At 58.9% G+C, this 16,646-nt stretch overlaps 1 protein-coding gene and 1 long non-coding RNA gene across 2 annotated transcripts; both read right to left on the bottom strand.

Annotated features, from left to right (window-relative positions):
- Nucleotides 1–1,761: 1,761 nt before the first annotated feature.
- On the bottom strand, nucleotides 1,762–12,683 carry INSYN1 (inhibitory synaptic factor 1). The gene is made up of 2 exons (XM_082488512.1): nucleotides 12,497–12,683; nucleotides 1,762–2,510 (listed from the first exon to the last, which is right to left on the bottom strand). The coding sequence occupies exons 1-2, from the start codon at nucleotides 12,680–12,682 to the stop codon at nucleotides 1,815–1,817; spliced, it is 882 nt and encodes a 293-aa protein (XP_082344638.1). The 5' UTR covers nucleotide 12,683; the 3' UTR covers nucleotides 1,762–1,814.
- Nucleotides 12,684–13,151: 468 nt separating this feature from the next.
- Nucleotides 13,152–14,706, bottom strand: LOC309676439. The gene is made up of 3 exons (XR_014269594.1): nucleotides 14,593–14,706; nucleotides 13,605–13,814; nucleotides 13,152–13,246 (listed from the first exon to the last, which is right to left on the bottom strand). It is a non-coding gene; the product is annotated as an uncharacterized lncRNA (long non-coding RNA).
- Between the last annotated feature and the right edge of the window lie 1,940 nt (nucleotides 14,707–16,646).

Below are 16,646 nucleotides of genomic sequence, written 5' to 3' on the forward strand. Positions count from 1 at the left end.
TTTACAATGGGGCCAGGCTGTAAAAAGCTCATAAAAATAAATAAGTAACCAGCTGTTGACATGCGGAATAACGGAGGGAGTGGAGAGGAGTTGTCCCATCCCGCATCTTCCCGTGCTGGTGCTGGGTGCGCCCGGCTGTCCCCTCTCCGGGATGTGGGATGGGGACATCCCGCCCCTCGGTGGTCCTATTTGTGAAAAACAAGGGGTTAAAGGGGTCCCCAGCCCTGGGGGTAGGGGGAGATGCGGAGGAAGATGATGCATCGGCATCGGCACCATCATCGTCCTCCCGTGGTCCCCTCTGTGGGGCTCTTCCCTCTCTCCCAGCTTTGTCCAGGAGTGGGATGTCCCAACTGGGACCCGGATGGATGCTCCATGGACTGAAGGCACCGAACCCTCCCCAGGCTCTGCGCATCGTGGGAATGTATGCTGGTACCCAGGTGATGCCATACGCCTTGGGTCCTAAAAACTAAAAAAACCCAACATTATTCAACATGATTTGGGTGAAAGGCTTTCCTCCTGCTATGATTCGGGTTGAATTCAGTGTGTTTTGATCTCCGCCGCTTTCTTTTTGATGGACGTTTCACACCAGCATCCCTCGCCCTTGGTAGCGATGTTGGGCGGCAGCGAGTGGTCCTGGCTGCTCCGGGGTAAAAATCAGGGTGGCACTGGGAAAAGGCTTTAAATGGAGCATCTCTGACCTGGATTAAAAACAAGGAGTCAAGGCGGTGGGTTTTTTTTTTTTTTGCTGCCAGGCTGGGAAAAAACCACCGTTGTGCCGGGGATGCTCGAGGGCTGGCGGCGCAAATGCATCTCTGCGGGAAGAAGAGCCGACGGGGAGGACACGGGGTGTTTGTCTCCGGGACCAGGTGCTGCACCGACCCCTTTGGATGCTGAAGGCTTTGGCAAAACCTGGAGGCTGAAAAAACCACCAAGGGTCGATTTGGAGGTCCAGATTCCTTCATTTTGGAAAGCAAATCCAGTTCCCCCTCCCCCCAATTGGGACTGCAGCTTTTGAAATGTAAATCCAGAAGTGGGTACCTAAAGCAAAGCTGGAGATGTTTCCCACATCGTTCTAAGACGGTTACAAGACTTGGAGGTGACTAATATTTCCCCATGACCGTGATATAAAGGATGGAAACTGGATGGTGGGGGTGGGGGTGGTGTGTCCCCACCCCGACTCCTCGGCACTGGTGTGGTTTTTGCTCTCCATCCCTCTTGGGCCACGTGTCAGACCCAGGGGTGACATCCCCGGTGACATCCCTGCTCCGCTCAGGCATCAGATATGACAGAGCAGATCACACTGGCTCTTCTTAAGCCAAACAGGGCCAAAACATCCCGGGAAGGGGATGCTGTCCCCCAGCCCTGGTTCCCCCTCCCCCCCCTTCGAAGCATCCCCACAAGTCCATCCGTCCCCCAGCCACGACCTCAGATGTGCTGGCTCTCCCCTCCGTATAGACTTCCCTCTCTTGGTACATATATACATATAATATATATATGTTATTGTTGTTATTTCTCCATGATGGACGGTTTATTGATCTGAAGCTCCTGTCCACAAAAAAAAATAAAAAATAAAAAATAAAAAATAAAAAAAAGCAGTTTAAAATTCCCTGAGCCTCGAAAATGACGGGTAGGTAGTTGGGACATTTGTCTTCTTTGCCACCTTTTCATGTTGATTTTATTATTAGTATTGATTTATTTAAATATATATTTATATATATATATATAATTTTTTTTTTTTCTTTTTTTCTGTCCCTCCCCAGGAATCCCCCCATCCAACCCGCCCTCCCCAAATCCGTGCGGCGGAACCGGCGGCCTCAGTTTTTATTTTTAATTTTCTGCTTGGCCGGGATATAAGGCAGCACCGTCTGGGTGCTTTTATCGGCTACCGTCTGAGTGCTGCTGTTCCTCGTCAGCCGCCGCGCCGGGGGCCCACCACCACCACCACCACCACCAGTGGAAGGATGCTTCGAGGGTGGTCCCGCCAGCACCTTACGGCTGGGCTCCTCGGGGCCGTCATCCCCCGGGGACGCCGTGCCGTCACCGTCCCGGTCGTCGTCGCAGCACAGAGCGTGGTAAAGCACCTTGTCGCTGAATCGGACCCGTTCCCGCGTGCCGGCCGGCCGGTGCTGTGGGATCTTCTGGCCGGCCGTGGCGCTGAAGGCTTCCTCGCTGGATGAATCCGGGGTCCCACCGCCCCGGGGACCGTTGGTGATGGGGATCCCCCCGTTCATCAGCCGGTAGTCGGGCTGGCGAGCCGGCGGGGGCTGCGGCTGCGGTCGGGGGGGGTCGGGACCGTCGCCCGGGTCGGAGGGGGTGGAAGCATCCAGGAAGGAGCAGAATTCCCAGCTGTCGGAGAGGATGTCGGAGGCGGCGAAATCGAGGGGTCCCAGCTCGAAGGCGCCTCCCCCCTTCTCGCTGCTGGAGGTGCTGCTGGCCGTCGCCGTCGTCCAGTCGTCCGGCTCCAGCTCGAACTCGAAGTCGGACGTCAGTCGGTCGATCTGGCTCACCACCTGCGGACAGAGGGACGGACGGACGGGCAGAGAGGAGCCGCCGCGTGGGGCCCTCTCGTTTTTGCTCCATAAAATAACGCCACGGCCCGAAATCGCTGCCTTTTTCCCGGGCACCATGGGTGTGATGAGTTGGGAGGTCTCAGCCTGAGTGGGGCTGCTCTGGAACCCCCTTGGCAGGGACCGAAGCCCACCCTAAGGCACAGCACCCATGGGTCCCAAGCAGGTGGTGAAGCCTTGGGTGCTCGGTGTGGCGGGATGAGGTGGCCCTGGGGTCTGCCTTGTCCCCTGGGACCATGAGTGTCACCCCAAATCCCCGTGCACGTGGTGTCCCTTGGTCCCTCACACTTGACCATGGGGAGCCACCAGCAACGGCCACCTCCTCCCCCTCGAAAAGGCGGCTCCGCGGGTGGGGAAACTGAGGCAGGGGGTGGCGAGTGTCCCAAGATCGTGGGACAAAATACATAGGAAGGTGGGGAGGCTGCGGGGACAGCGCTGTCACCCCCTGCCCCGACTGGGACGCTGCTGGGCTCAATCGCCAGTCGTCCATCTCTTGCAAGGTGTTGAGCATGTCAAGACCACTGGTGGCTTGGGGACGGGGTGGTGGCCCCGCCACGCCACAGGGGACAGACCTCACACGGGGTACGACTAAAACAAGCCCTGAAAAATTAAAAATAATCAATGTAATGTCCTCGCTGATGTTCAAGCCATGGGCAGGGCTGGAAGGGAGGGAGGAAGGGAGGAAGGACCTTCCTTCTACGGCTCCCGTGGACCATAGTCTCCATCTAATGACCTTGCGGAGGTTTCGGATGCAAGAGGCTCATCGCCCACCTTCAAGTCATTAATCCTACCCAGCTCAAGGGCTGCCCAGCCCCAAGCACAGCACTAATCCTGCCCTGGGGTTCCCCGATCCCACCCAAGCCCCTGCTGCCGTGGCATCCGGCGGGAACCACCGCTGCGTCTGCGGGAGCGCCGTGGTGTTTCTTGGCCGGTGTTTCCGCGCGTATATACGTGTGCGGGGGGTGTGCGGGGCTTTATTTTGTGTGGGAGGCAGAGCACGACGTGAAAATTCAACTCGGCGGCGGTTGGAAGCGTATATTTTTGGCAGGGTTGCTGGCTCGCCTCCTCCTCCCCCCGCCAGGGAAGCTGGCAGAGGGCCTGACTGGTCCCAGCACTGCCAAGCAGGAGGTGGGCAGCGGCAGACGGGGGGGGGGGAGATGCTGGGGGGAACCCCTCGACACCCCCCCCCTCCCGTACCCATTTGTGCGCTCAGTTGATGCGTTTTTGTTCTCGCCCCTCCCCGCCCCAACGTGGGCATCCGTGGGCATCGGTGCACCCCGACATCCCGGGGCTGTGTCCCTCCCACCGCTCCCCAGCACCCCCATCCCGCACACGGAACATTTGGGAATGAAAAAAACCCAACCCTGTGCTTAGCTTTTTCCAGGTGATTTTGTGGGGGTCTTTTTTTTTCCCGGTTATTTTTCGTTATTGCCTTTTTCTCCCCATCTTTTTCCCGCCCTTCCGCGCGTCCTTTCTTGGTGGAAATCATGCCACAAGTTTCCCCAAATAAGGGAGGGAAGACAAATCAATGGGCAATATCTTGCCACAAGTTTCCCCAAATAAGGGAGGGAAGACAAATCAATAGGCAATATCTTGCCAAACACGTTTTGTTTCCACCTCATGCCATCAAAAAGCTCTGCCATGTCTCCACCGGTGTCATGGTTCGTCAACAGGCGTTGGACCTCCTCATCCACCAAGAATAATTAACTATGGCACATCTCTCCATCGTTTTTATGCTGCTGTTACCCCATAACTCCATTTTTTCGAGCACTTTTGTTGGGGGAAACTGAGTCCTCGGGCTCGGACACCCCATCCCATCCTTGCGTTGGGTGGCCACGCGTGGCCACCCAGAAATTGCTGTCCAGGTGCCAGGTTGCCCTTGGTCTCTGCATCCCCAGGTTGCCCTTGGTCTCTGCAGCCCTTTGCCAGACGCCGACGCGCGGGGGGTTCGGGCCGAAACCAGCAATCACTAGAAACGCACCATAAACCACGGCTCAGCGGGGCAGGCTCCTCGCGAAGCCCTCGCGGTGGATGAGGACGCGTGGGCAGAGTTAAGGGTAATTTAATATGTCTGGGCATCTGAAACCAGGAGCCCGAGGGGATGATTACACCGCCAGCAACCGAAGTGGCTCCGTTACACTCTGCTGACCTAATTTTAATAAAATGCTCATACGCCAGCTCCAAATTTCACTTGTTCCGCCAACCCTACCCATGTGGCTCCTCTGCTCCACCAAGCTCCTCAGGAGATGCCATCTCTTGGGCCACCAAACGCTGTGTTACAAGCCGGGGACGACCTGGGTGAGCATCTCTGGAGGACAAAACGGTGTCGCCTCCACGGGGGCGCAACCTCAAGGGGCACAGGGGTCCGATAAGGTTTGGGTGAGGGTGACGGGGCTGGATGTGCACGTTCGCTGCCCGCTGCAAACACGGAGCAGAGCAGTTGGGGAGACCTGGGAACGAGGAGAGCCTTTCTGAGATGGGACCGGCTGGTGTCACCAGGAAAACACAGGTCGAAGGGCTGGGGATTGCTGCCCGGGAACATGTTGGAGATAAAAGATATCAAAACCCATCTTTCCAGGAATAAAAGGGTGCGGCAGAGCTCGGATGAAGTTTGGGTTGGAAATGAGAGGAGCAATCCTACCATCAGACTTGACTACACAGTGATGGGCGCTAATAAACCTTAACGACCTCCATCAGCCCCAGCTGGGACCTCCACCGCACCCTGCCCATGGCCCACGAGTCCATATAAGCTCAGCCCAGGGCCAGAAACCCCCTCCTGAGCTGTGCTGGGTGGGGACCTGTCCCCGGCCCCCGTCAGTGGTTTCTCTCCTGGATGGACCTCTTGAAGGTACGGTGAAGCCCATCCCTGATCCTGACTCGGGGAGGGACCTTGGACCTACATCACGGCACTGTCACCTGGAGGGACTTTGGATCCCCAAAGCAGGGTAGTGCTGGGGACGGTGAGCTGAGCGCTTCTCATCCCAGGCAGCAGAAGGCAAGGGGCTTTACCTAAGCTCCTCGCCCATGATCGCCGACTTTATTTTTCCCATTTCCTTGCCCACGCGAGACCTCCGGAGAGGACAGGCAGGGACCCATCCATCCTTCAGGCTTCAGCTTTGAAGGGTGCTGGGAGCAAGCTGGGAGCATCTGCGCCCGCATCCACAAGAAAGCCTTGAAATTAGAAAAGGCAATCGCTTTATCGCTTTTCTTCCCAATGCACCACCAGATTTTTTATTTTTTCCTTCCCTCCCCCCCCTTTTTTTTTTTTTTTCTTTTTTTCCTCTTTTCTTTGGAGGAGAAAGGGTGAAACGCGAGGAAAAGAGAATAAAAAAGAGGATGTGACCTCTTCTCTCTCGGTGACAAGAAAGACTTAGGAAAAAGGGGGCAGGAAAAGAGCTGTCTCTGGGAAACACCTGGCTGTTATTATTTTTTAATAAGGCAGCAAATGATTCTGCTGAAAACCTCAGCTAAAATGAGATTACCTCTGTTTTCATAAAGGCTCGGTGATTACAACACCGAGGTTCGGGGTAGGCATCTCCCTGGGCTTCCAGCCGGCTCCCTGTCACCCAGCGGCCCCGTTCATCCTCATCAAAGGGACCCGCTGCCATTCGGGCTCGGTGGGTGCCAGGAGGAGGCACGTCCCCATCCCGGTCCTTGTCCCCATCCCGGTCCTCGCCGCGGCACACGGGGATTAGCGTCGCATCAGCGGCGGCTCACTCGGGGCTATTTTTAAGAGCGCTTTCTATTTTAAACGGGTGGTGGTGGTGGAGGGGGGGGGAGTGGTGGTGGTGTGTTAAATACCTATGTGACACTTGGCACCCGCCGCCGAGGATTTCAATGTAAAGCAGGATTTGGGGTTTTTCTCCCCCCTCGTCTCCTTCCTGAGGCAGGTTGTCAAAGATTTTTAGCCGAGGCCATCGCTGGGGTGAGAGAGAGCACTGGGGGATGGATGGACGGACCACACCTGGGGTCGGGTGGTTTGGGGTGACACCCAGGTGATGCTCTCACCCCACACCCCCCCTCGGTGAATTGGGGGTGGCTCTGTCCCCTTCCAAGCAGGCGAGGAGGGTTGGGGTGTCTCCATCCTCCCTCACTTTTAGGTTTCACCTCGCTGCAAAGAGCCACCTTTATTTTTTTTTTTTTGGTGACAGCAGAGCATCTCTGGTCAAACCAGGGGTACCCAGCAGGGGGAAAACAGGCAGCGAAAAAAAATTCCCCGTGACCCCCGCGCGTGGTGGCACCAAGTGGCCTCATCCTGTTGGTGCTGGGTGGCCAACGGTGCCCAGCTCTCGCCCAAAGCCATGAGACTGGAGCAGCCGCAGGATGAACCGGAGCGCAGCAGAGGGATGGGGCCACGTCCCCGCAGTACCCCGTAGAGACCAGCACCGAGCAAGGATGTGCCACAACCACGGCGCCGACCAGTTCCCCACCCCACCCCACAAACCAGCTCCCACCATTCAGCCCAACTGGGAGTGCTGGGTGCTCCCCTGGTCCCAGGTACAGTCCCCGCGCTCGTGGATGCTGCCGGGAGCTTTCCGGATAAGGTGCCCCAAACCAGGTGTTTGCCTCCCCCAGCCGAGACAGATGTTGAACATCTGGCGCATTGTTGGTTTTTAATGGGATTTTTGATTATTGGCCGCAACTCAAGCACAGAAGTTCTGGGCTCGGTGGCTCCAGCTTCCACAGTTTTGGCCAAGCTGTTTCCTACGGAGGAGCTAAACCTCCTGGAAGCTCAAGAAGATGCTGGAGAAGCGAGGGACAGGAGGTGGGGGGGGTACGACAAGAGGGGACTTCAAAGGCTTCGTGGCTGGTAATTGGGAACGCGTATATTCCCGAGGCCGGGGAAGGAGCTGGAAGATGCTGGGATCAAAGTGGTGCGGTCTAACGGCCCCTCCATCCCGGCACAGCCTTTGAAGTGGATGGGCGAAGCAGATGGGAGCTCGGGGTGGGGAGATCAAAGCAGGGTGTCTGTGCTTCGATACCGAGGGAACCTGCGTGTCCGTGTGTCCCCTCGGCTGCCCTCCTGCGAGACGCAACTGTTTTCCCAACCCAGAGCCGAACATCTCGTCCTCAGCTGGGCTGGGAGAGGAGCAGGGATTTGCGGGTGTCCCTCCACCCAGAGACCCCATGCCCCATTCCCAGCAGCACATTTTGGGGATCCAAAGCACCTTCCCACTCTCCGCAGCCGCTTTTCCAGGCTGGATCCCACCCGCCTGCTCCCGCACCCTCTTTGCTGCCAGCCGGGATGCTCAACGGGACAGCATCACCCATCCCAAATAAATAAATAAATAAAAATAATCTCCAAAGCATCAAATCATCCAGGAGGTATTCGATGCCGTCACCTTGAATGTCAATTCCTCCATCCCTGGGGGGGGTGGGAAGAGTCATCCCAAAGCCTCCAACAAAGCCCCCCCCAGTCAAACTCCCCTGGAACGGGGACCTTCCTGCATCTCCCAAACCGCTGCCCGGCGCAGGCGAGGTGAGTAAATATTTAATAAGGAATAAATGATTAATTGGAGCTGGGTTAGAGGCGGGATGGGGGTGGTGGTGGGGGGGGGGGCTCTCTTCCCTGAGCTGCCGCTTATAAAGGAGCGCGTTGCGGATCTCGACGTCGTTTGCTAGATCATCAGCCGCTAAATAGTTCGAAATCGTCGCGCCGATCGCTAAACCGTGTTATTATTAGAATAATAAGCCGCCTTCTCGCCGTGAATTTTCCCAAGCGTTCCCGGCTAATCGCCTATTGATTACAACATTATTAAAATATTTATTATCATAAGGGGGGTGGGGGGCGGGGGGAGGATTCTCCTTCTGCCAAAGGTTTGGAGGGGACCCCCTCGGTGCTGCTTTCCCTGTGTGGTGGGACCCCACTGCTCCCACATCCTGGGGGGGGGGAGGGTATAGGGGCGATAGGACCCTTCCCATGGGATTTTTTTTTTTTTTTTGGGGGGGGGGAGACTTACACAGGTGTTTGGTTTTATTTCCCATCTCCGAATGCACCCCATGGATGCCTTCCGACCCCCAACGCTAATCCAAGGGATCCCCCCCCCCCCCTCCATCCCGAGGTTGGGAAGGAGCTCAGCCTTGCGGTGGAGATGGCCGGGGGACCTCCTTGGGGGGGTAGGGGGGTGTCTTCTTCTGCGTGGCATCACCCTTCTTCCCTACGGGGATGGGGGGGGGGGGGGGGGGGGGGGGAAAGGCCGGGGCTGGCAGGAGGTGCGTGGGAGAGCAGGCAGCGCTGGGCGGAAGCGCCTTCCCTGCCTGCCTCCTGCCTGCTTTCTACTTCCAGTGTGCGGTTTCAATCAAAGATTTTAATAATCATTTTCCCCGCACATAATACAGCCCTGCCTCGGAGCGCTGGGGAATAATTATATACACACAAGGCAAAGCGGGAGGGAGGGAGGGAGAGAGAGCGGGAGCGGAGAAACTGGTAAAACGGCATCCTGAAACCAACGGACATCTGGAATGACAGCCTTCAGGTGGGAACTGCTCCCGGCAGCCCGGGATGGAGCCCGAACCGCGGTCGGGTTCCCTCCATCGCATCCTCATGGATGCCCTGGGGTCCCCCACCAAAGCCTTTCCCCGCAGCATCCCGCAATCCCGGCTGTGTCCGGGACTCCAAATCTCTGCCGAAGCAGGGAAAAAAACTGGGAGAAAAGACTTATGTGAGCCAGAACCGGCTGCGCCCAGGGCTGGCGAGTGGTTTCAGAGCAGGAATCATCCCTGTGTGAAAGCCCTCGTGCCCACGCTGGGGTTTTTGACGGCTTTGGGGCTCGGTTTTGTCAAGGTGGTTATGACCTGGCTGCCTCTTCCAGACCTGCAAAGTCCTGATCCTCCAGCTCTTGCACGGAGAACCTGGAAGGGGCAGGTTCCAGCCAAGGTTTTCTGGTTCTGCGGGAGGATGGGGTCCACCACCGCCCTCACAAAGCGCATCCAGCTCCGTCCCCCAACCCTCTGACGAAGCCCCAAGCGGAGGAGACGGCTGCGGGGATGGACGTTTCCAAAGCCCCCGTGGTGGCTCCGTTGGAGGATACACCAATATCCCAAGCGCCGGGGCCCTGTGAGCACTCATGGGCTTTAGTGACCTTGAGCAGCCCCTCCTGGGACCCCCCAACCCATGAGCCCACCTAAGCCTGGGGTCATCAGCCCCCACCTGGGGCTGCAAGGCTGCCTGTCCCCAGCCTTGTCCCCGTGTCCTGCCCCCCCACTTCCAGCCGAGGAAGAACATCACTACGTGCAAGGCAGACAACCCCAGGGACTTATTTTATTTTACCATCTCCTCTTTCAGCAATATCCTACAGCTTATGATTTTCCAGCCCGGTGTCTACCGCGTACTTTTCTGGGTGGGCTTGGAAGAGAATTCCGCCTAACGTGCTCCCGTCAAGCTTGCTCTGAGCGATCCCGAAGACAAGGGGTTGAATTTCCAAAGCCTCTAACGCCCAACATCTGCTTGGTTTTGGGGAAAACCAGACCTCTCTTTCTTTGGAGTTGCCGGAACCCGGTTTAGCCTGGTTGGACCAGTGTGTTTTAGCTCCGGAGGCTGCTCTTGCGCTGAGTTTTGTGCTGTTTTGTCCAAATTCAACTAACTGCTGCCAAGTTATACGGGTGTGCTGTAGGAGTTGTTGAGAAGGGTTGAAGTTTAGGACCCTTCTCGTGGTGGGGACCTTGTGGCTAGCTCTACTCTGACCCGCTCACCTTGCTCCATGATGGGAGGAGCTCTTCCAGGCAAGCTATGGGATGCAGCCTGGGAGGTCACCGGTGCCTAGGGACGTGCCAGCTCCATGGAAAAATCATCTCTGGGCCTCAGCGCTTCCCAGCACCCTCTGGAGAAGTCATCTCATGAGACATGGCCTCCCTGGGGGTGAGGGGCAGAGATTGGGTGTCCTCTGGCCACCTTCCGCTCCTCAAAGCAGAGGCACCTTCTCTGCCCAGCTCAGCTCTTTCACCCTCCGGCATTATTCCTACTCCTTTGAGCCTGCATCCCAAAACACGCTCCCAGGGAATGCTGAGAGCCCTTTACCCCTCCCCTGTGTCCTCAGGCCGCTGTTCCGGGACACGCGGGTAACACCCTAACTTGAGCAGCCTACCGAAGATGCTACAGGGATGCTCGAGGTCCTTCTGGCCCCAAGAGCTGGACGGGGATCCCATGGAGCCACCCAAGGTTTGGTGGGAAGCGCAACCCAGCCTCAGCTGTGAAACGGCCAGAGATTTGTCCCATCCCAGTCCTCCTTATCCCTCCGTATCCTCGGCAGGAGGGATGCTTGTGTGATCCGTGGTGGTCCCACCTGGCTTTAAAATCCCTGGGCTGGATGAAAGGGGCCGAAGCCGCCGTCATCCTCACTTTAAAGGCTTCTTTAAGCTCCTGGAGGAGCGGGAAGTGAACTCGGGTGAAACGGAAAATAGCTCTGCCTCCCGATTAGTACCATCGCGACTATTTTTAGTCCGCCGGGGATTTGTTGAAGGGGTTTCGGGCTCCCCCGTTGACGCTGAGGGAATGGTGTGTGTGGGGGGAATTTTTCTTTCTGTTGCAGGAAGGACTGGAAAAGCCAGGAGAATCTCTAGGGATGCCATGCCCAGGTTGATCCCTGGTGGGGACCCAGTGGGGCGGCGTGGCGGGACGTGGCATCCCCCCCTCCTGGCGGTGCGGCCCCCCTAAAATCTCCTGGACCGAGCAGAGCCACCCCGGAGGAGGACGCCGCATCCCAGGGGATGCTTCAGGCTGGAAGATGTCACCTCCTTGACCGTGGCTGCGTCTGCACCGAGGATGACGTTGGTCCACCTGCAGCAGCGCTATCTCGGCGGCACCCAAATGTCACTGACCCACCTGGGGCTGCTCCAGCACAGCCCCACGGCAAAACCTCCACCGATTTCTGCCCTTCCTTGCTGGGGGGGGGACGGGACGGACGACGACACGCGAGGTTTCGCATGGCTCTGGATATAAACCCCATCACGCTCAGCTCAGGCCACGAAGAGGACGCAAACGCCCGCCTGCCCCATTGCCAAAAGCCACCTGCCGCGCCATGCTCAAGGCTACCACGTGCCTTCCATCCACCGCTTTCCCTCTCGCCTCCAGAGATGTCCTAAATGACCAGCTCCGTCCAGCTAGCTCCCCTTCCCCTGGAAAAGCGCGGCCCTGACCCTGGAGCCGCAAAAAAATATTAAATTCCCCACCAACCCCCCTCTGCTGCGCCTCCGCACTGGGAGGAAACTCCAGCCACACTTTTTATGTGTATATATATATATATATATATATATATATATATATGGTTTTTTTGGTTTTTTTTTCCAGGAGCAATGGACCCTGACAGCCAGGCTACGGGATGGCCGGTCGCTTTGGCCCCCTGCCCAGCCCACAGACCACCCCCCCATGATCTCACCCAGCGCCGATGCCATAGTTTTGGTGATCTCTGCAATGCCAGAGGGACCCACCATCCTCTCGCCATCCACCTCCCTGCTTTAAAAAGGGCCCGGGAAACACCCCCCGACCCCCCCCCCCCCAGCCCAAGGCAGAACAAGAGCTGACTGTGACAGGGTGCCAATGGCCCCGGTTCCCCCGGCCCCGCCGGCGCGTGACCCCCAATGGTGCTTCTCCCACCACCAGCACCCTCAGGGTGGGTGCCTCGGCCAGGTCCCCTGAGCCCCCCCGAGCAAACCCCACCATCAAGGTCAAAGGCAATTTTACCAAAGGGAGCTATTAACTTTTTTTCTCCCCCCCTCCCCGACCTCTTTTGGAAAATCCCGTTGCAAATCAGCCAGGCTGTGCCGCCCCAGGTCCCACCCGGGGTCGTGGGTGCTGAGCCCCCTCTTCTCCCCCAAACCCGGCCCCGGAGGCAGGGGACAGGCAGGGGGATGGGGACAGAGCACCTATATTTGGGGCCAGCAGCTAAGCTCGACCCGCGCAGGGATGTGAGACCATCCTGGGGCTTTCCTACCTCCCGGAGCTCCTTGGCCACCTCCTTGAGCTCCTGTAAGATTCCTTCCAGTTGCCCGATCACCATTTTCATCCGACTCCGGATCCTTTCCCTTTCGCAATGACTCTTGCCGCTGCTACAATTGCTGCTGCTGCTGCTGCTGGGGTGGTCACTGGGCTGCCTGTCCTGGCAGGTCCGGGAGTCCATCCTTCCCTACCGGCCTCGGTTCCCGGCCCCAACGGCTCTGTCCATCCTGCTCCCCTCTAGCCGGGTGGCCTGGCGTCCGCGCAGCCCCTCTCGGCCGGGGAGCTTTCAACATCTTAACGTTCCCCTGCCTCCAAGAAAGTCCCAGCCGCACGCTCGCCTCCCTGCGAGGTCGGGGGGCTCCGATTCGGAGCGGGGAGCGGGGTCGGGATGCACCATGCGGAGTGGGGAACGCTGCAGAGGGGGCTCAGCCGGCGGCCGGCGGGAGATGCGGGGCAGCCATGGGGTGAGTGGAGGAGGCGAGCACGAGGAGGAGGAGGAGGAGGAAGAGGAAGAGGAAGAGGAAGAAAGAGTCCGTTGGATGTCCCGGGAAGCTAAAATCCGGCAGCTCGCGCTTTGCCTGCTCCCCGATGCCGGGGAGGGGGACGCGGGGCTGGGTGTTCCTGGGGAGCGACGCTGCTTCCCGCGTCGGGCCCTCGCTCCGGCGTCACCAGCTCCAGCGCTGGGTGGTGGTGGGGGGGGTGTCCCAGCTGGGCGCCGGTGTCCTGGGGAGCCCACGGTCCCCTCCTGCGAGGACAGACAGACAGAAAACGTGAGGGGGCCACCCCTTCCAGAGCCAGAAACCTGGGGGGGGGTACGGGACACCCTGCCCACTCCTGCCTTGCCTGGATCTCAGCCCCGGCACGAGGACAAGCCCTGGGGTACCCCCACAGCAGCCCCCCCCCCCCCCCCCCCCTAATTTGGGGCAGTGGGGGGGGCAGGATGGAGCCTTGCACTGCCCCAGGCATACTCCCTTTCGCCTCCCTCCCTCCCTCCCGCCCGAGTTTGAGACCCGGAGACGGGGCACAGCAGGGTCTCCCTGAGCCAGACGGATGGATAGACGGACAGCCAGACAGCCAGACAACCGTGCGGCTCAGGAACTTACCGTCTCGATCCAGACCCCCCTTGGCTCCAGTCCAAGCTCTTCCTTGTCCTTTGATTTGTTGGTTTTTGGTTTTGGTTGGGTTGTTTTTTTTTTTTTTTTCCGTCTCTTTTTCTTACTTCCTCCCCCTCTTCCTCCTCCTCTTCCTCCTCCCTCAGGGCTTTTGCGTGACACAAGAGGAGTCCGGGGACCACTTTCCTTCGGTCGCTGTCGCTGCCGGAAGGGGTGAGACATTATCAGAGGTGACAGCCCGCTGGGGGGGGGGTGTGCGTGGGGGGGTGTGCGTGTATACACGTCCCAGGGGACCCCTCCGCTTTGGGGAGGGGGGTGACACGCAGCTCCCTCCCCGCTGCCACTCTCCCTCCCATGTTCAAGCCCCAACCCCGCCTTGGCTGAGCAGGGGGGGGAACCCACCTTGCCCCCCAAAAGCCAAACCCTTCCCTCGAGGGGAGGGGGGAGAAGTAGCAGGGGTGAAGGTGGAGTTGGGGAGGGGGGCACATCCCCCAGCCCGGGGGTGCACACAGGGAAGAGGGGGGGTGTCCCGGCATGCTTGCATTCTCCATCCCCGGTACCCTCATCCTGCATCCTCGGTACCCTCATCCTCCCTCCCCGGTACCCGCATCCTCCATCCCTGGTACCCGCATCCTTCATCCCCGCTGCTCGCATCCTCCATCCCCGGTACCCGCATCCTCCGGGGCACCGGGGATAGATGATGCCAGTACCCGCATCCTCCATCCCCGGTACCCGCATCCTCCATCTCCGCTGCTCGCATCCTCCATCCCCCGGTACCCGCATCCTCCATCCCCCGGTACCCACATCCCCGCATCTTCCATCCCCTGGTACCCGCATCCTCCATCCCCGCTTCCCGCATCCCCCCTCCCCTCCTCCCCTCCCTCCCTCCATCCCTCCCCGATGCCCCCGCTGCCCGCACCCCCCGGCACCCCCACCCCCCCCCACACACACACACCTCCCCGGTGCCCCCGGGACCCACCGGCGGTAGCGATGCCGGTTCAGGGCCGGCCGCCCCCTGGGCTCCGGGCTGGCGGAGCGGGGCGGGGGGCGCCCGGCGCCCCGGGCAGAGCCATGGGGCGGGCGGAGAGGCGGTGGGCGCCCGGCCCCCGGCCCCCGGCCGCAGCCTCCCCGCTCCCCGCGGCTCCCGGTTCGGCTCGCCCCGGCGGCTGCTGTGTCAGAGAAAGGGGCTGAGCCTCCGCCGGGCGGAGGGGGGGTGGGAGGGGGGGCTTAAAGGGACCGGGAGCCCCTTTGCAGGCTGCGGAGCGGGGAGAAAGGGGAGGGGGGGGCAGCACCCAGGGAAACTGAGGCAGAGCCCTGGGGGGGGGTCCCTTGCTTGGTGTGTGGGGGGGTGTTGCCTCAGTTTCCCCACTCCGTTCCCCCTTTCTAAATAATAACCTCCTTCAGGCTTGTCCCTGCTGAATGCAGGATGCCTCCCCCCACCCGACCCCAGCCCTATGGGTCATATTTGGGGCCAGTTTCTGCGGGATGCGTAAAAAAAAAAAACCACCAGCGCACCAGGGATGCAGGAGCATCATCCCAGCGAAGTCCCTGCCACGGGACTTGCCTGGGCGGAAGAAAAATAACAACTGCGTGTGCATGTGCGTGGGGGGGTCTGGTTTGGGGGGACCCCAAGGAGGGAAAGTAATTGGGCCAAAGGAAGGATCCAGCCTGGGAAAATCCATCTGGTTTAGCAGCGATGGGAGGGAGGAGAGATTCCTGTCCTCGAGCCGACCGGCGACGATAGGTGGCAATCCCAGGTCTGCAAGAGGCGAGGCGGCGTGTGCGCGCATACGTGTTATTTATTGCCTCCTACCGGGTATATTCAAAAGTGCTGAACACACTTTTTGGCGTGGACCCGAACTGACTCATCCTTGAGGGAGCAGCTCGTCGCAGGATGATGTTTTTGGGGGCTCCTCCGATTCCCGGCTCAGGTCCGGCAGCGGATCCCCAGGATGATAGGAGCGCCGGGGTGCGCTGGCGGATGCCGGCGAGCGATCCCTCGGCGCACAGATTTAATGTAATGATATTTTTCAGGGTAACCACCTGGTTGGTAGGAAGTTTTCAGCAGGAAGCTCCTCCGTGCAATAATTTGCACTTGAAGCTCAGCCGGGGACGACGCGGCCACCCGGGTCTCCAACAACCATGACACTCTCTCCGCCGCTCCCAGGCTTTGATTTCCTCTAATAGCAGGTTAATGCCAGCTCATGCTCTGCCTCTGCTGTTAACCAGGCAGAGCCGAAAATCGGCAGGGATATTAGGACAGTAAATTGGGGAAATAATGGAGGTGGTAAAGAGGAGCTGGAGATGCTGCTCCTGGGAAATCCACCGAGGCGGGACCAAGTAAGGTCTCACCTCCAAAAACGCACAGCAGATCCGGTGAAGGCGATAAAAGATATCGAATGATTTTGGCCAGAGGAGGACCTGAATAAACTACAGCGGGAAATAAAATGAGCGGCTGAGCCCCGGCCTGGGAAGAAAGCACCGCTCTGTCCGTGACTTGCTCTTCCCCTCTCCTGTAAGCATCTGTTTGTCACCTCCGTGATGGGTACTGGTGGTCCAGGGAGTTTTGGTCCGAGCCAGGTTGATAATAGATGCTTGAAAATACCCAGCACTGGTGAGCAGGACCCCGAGCATTGGCGCCGCCCAAAACCCCACCTTGGAAAGTCCTGTCCACGCTGGTGAAGCTACGGCAGCAGAACTGGCCCTGCAGGGATGTCCAAAGCCTCCAGCGTGAGGTCAGAGGCCCAAGCTGTGTTTCCTACGATCTTCTGAAACCCTCTGGATGGTGTCTTGAGGATGCGAAATGAAAGCTCTACACCTGGAAAAGGGGGGGACAGAAAGGCTCAGCCTTTACAAGACACCCGAGAAGCCGAGCCCCACCTTTCGCTCCTGCTTTCCTTTGCTCCAAAGCTCAGGAGGGACGCCCTCAGCTGGTCCCATGCTGAGGGACACCCCTGGCCCTGAGCACCCCCAGGACCAGGAGGGAGCAAAGCGGCGGCTGTAGGGAGGGATGTCCGTCTGTCCTGCTGTAAA

Source organism: Vanellus vanellus (genome assembly GCF_965231255.1).
Source record: "Vanellus vanellus genome assembly, chromosome: 11".
In the NCBI taxonomy this organism is placed as follows: domain Eukaryota; kingdom Metazoa; phylum Chordata; class Aves; order Charadriiformes; family Charadriidae; genus Vanellus; species Vanellus vanellus.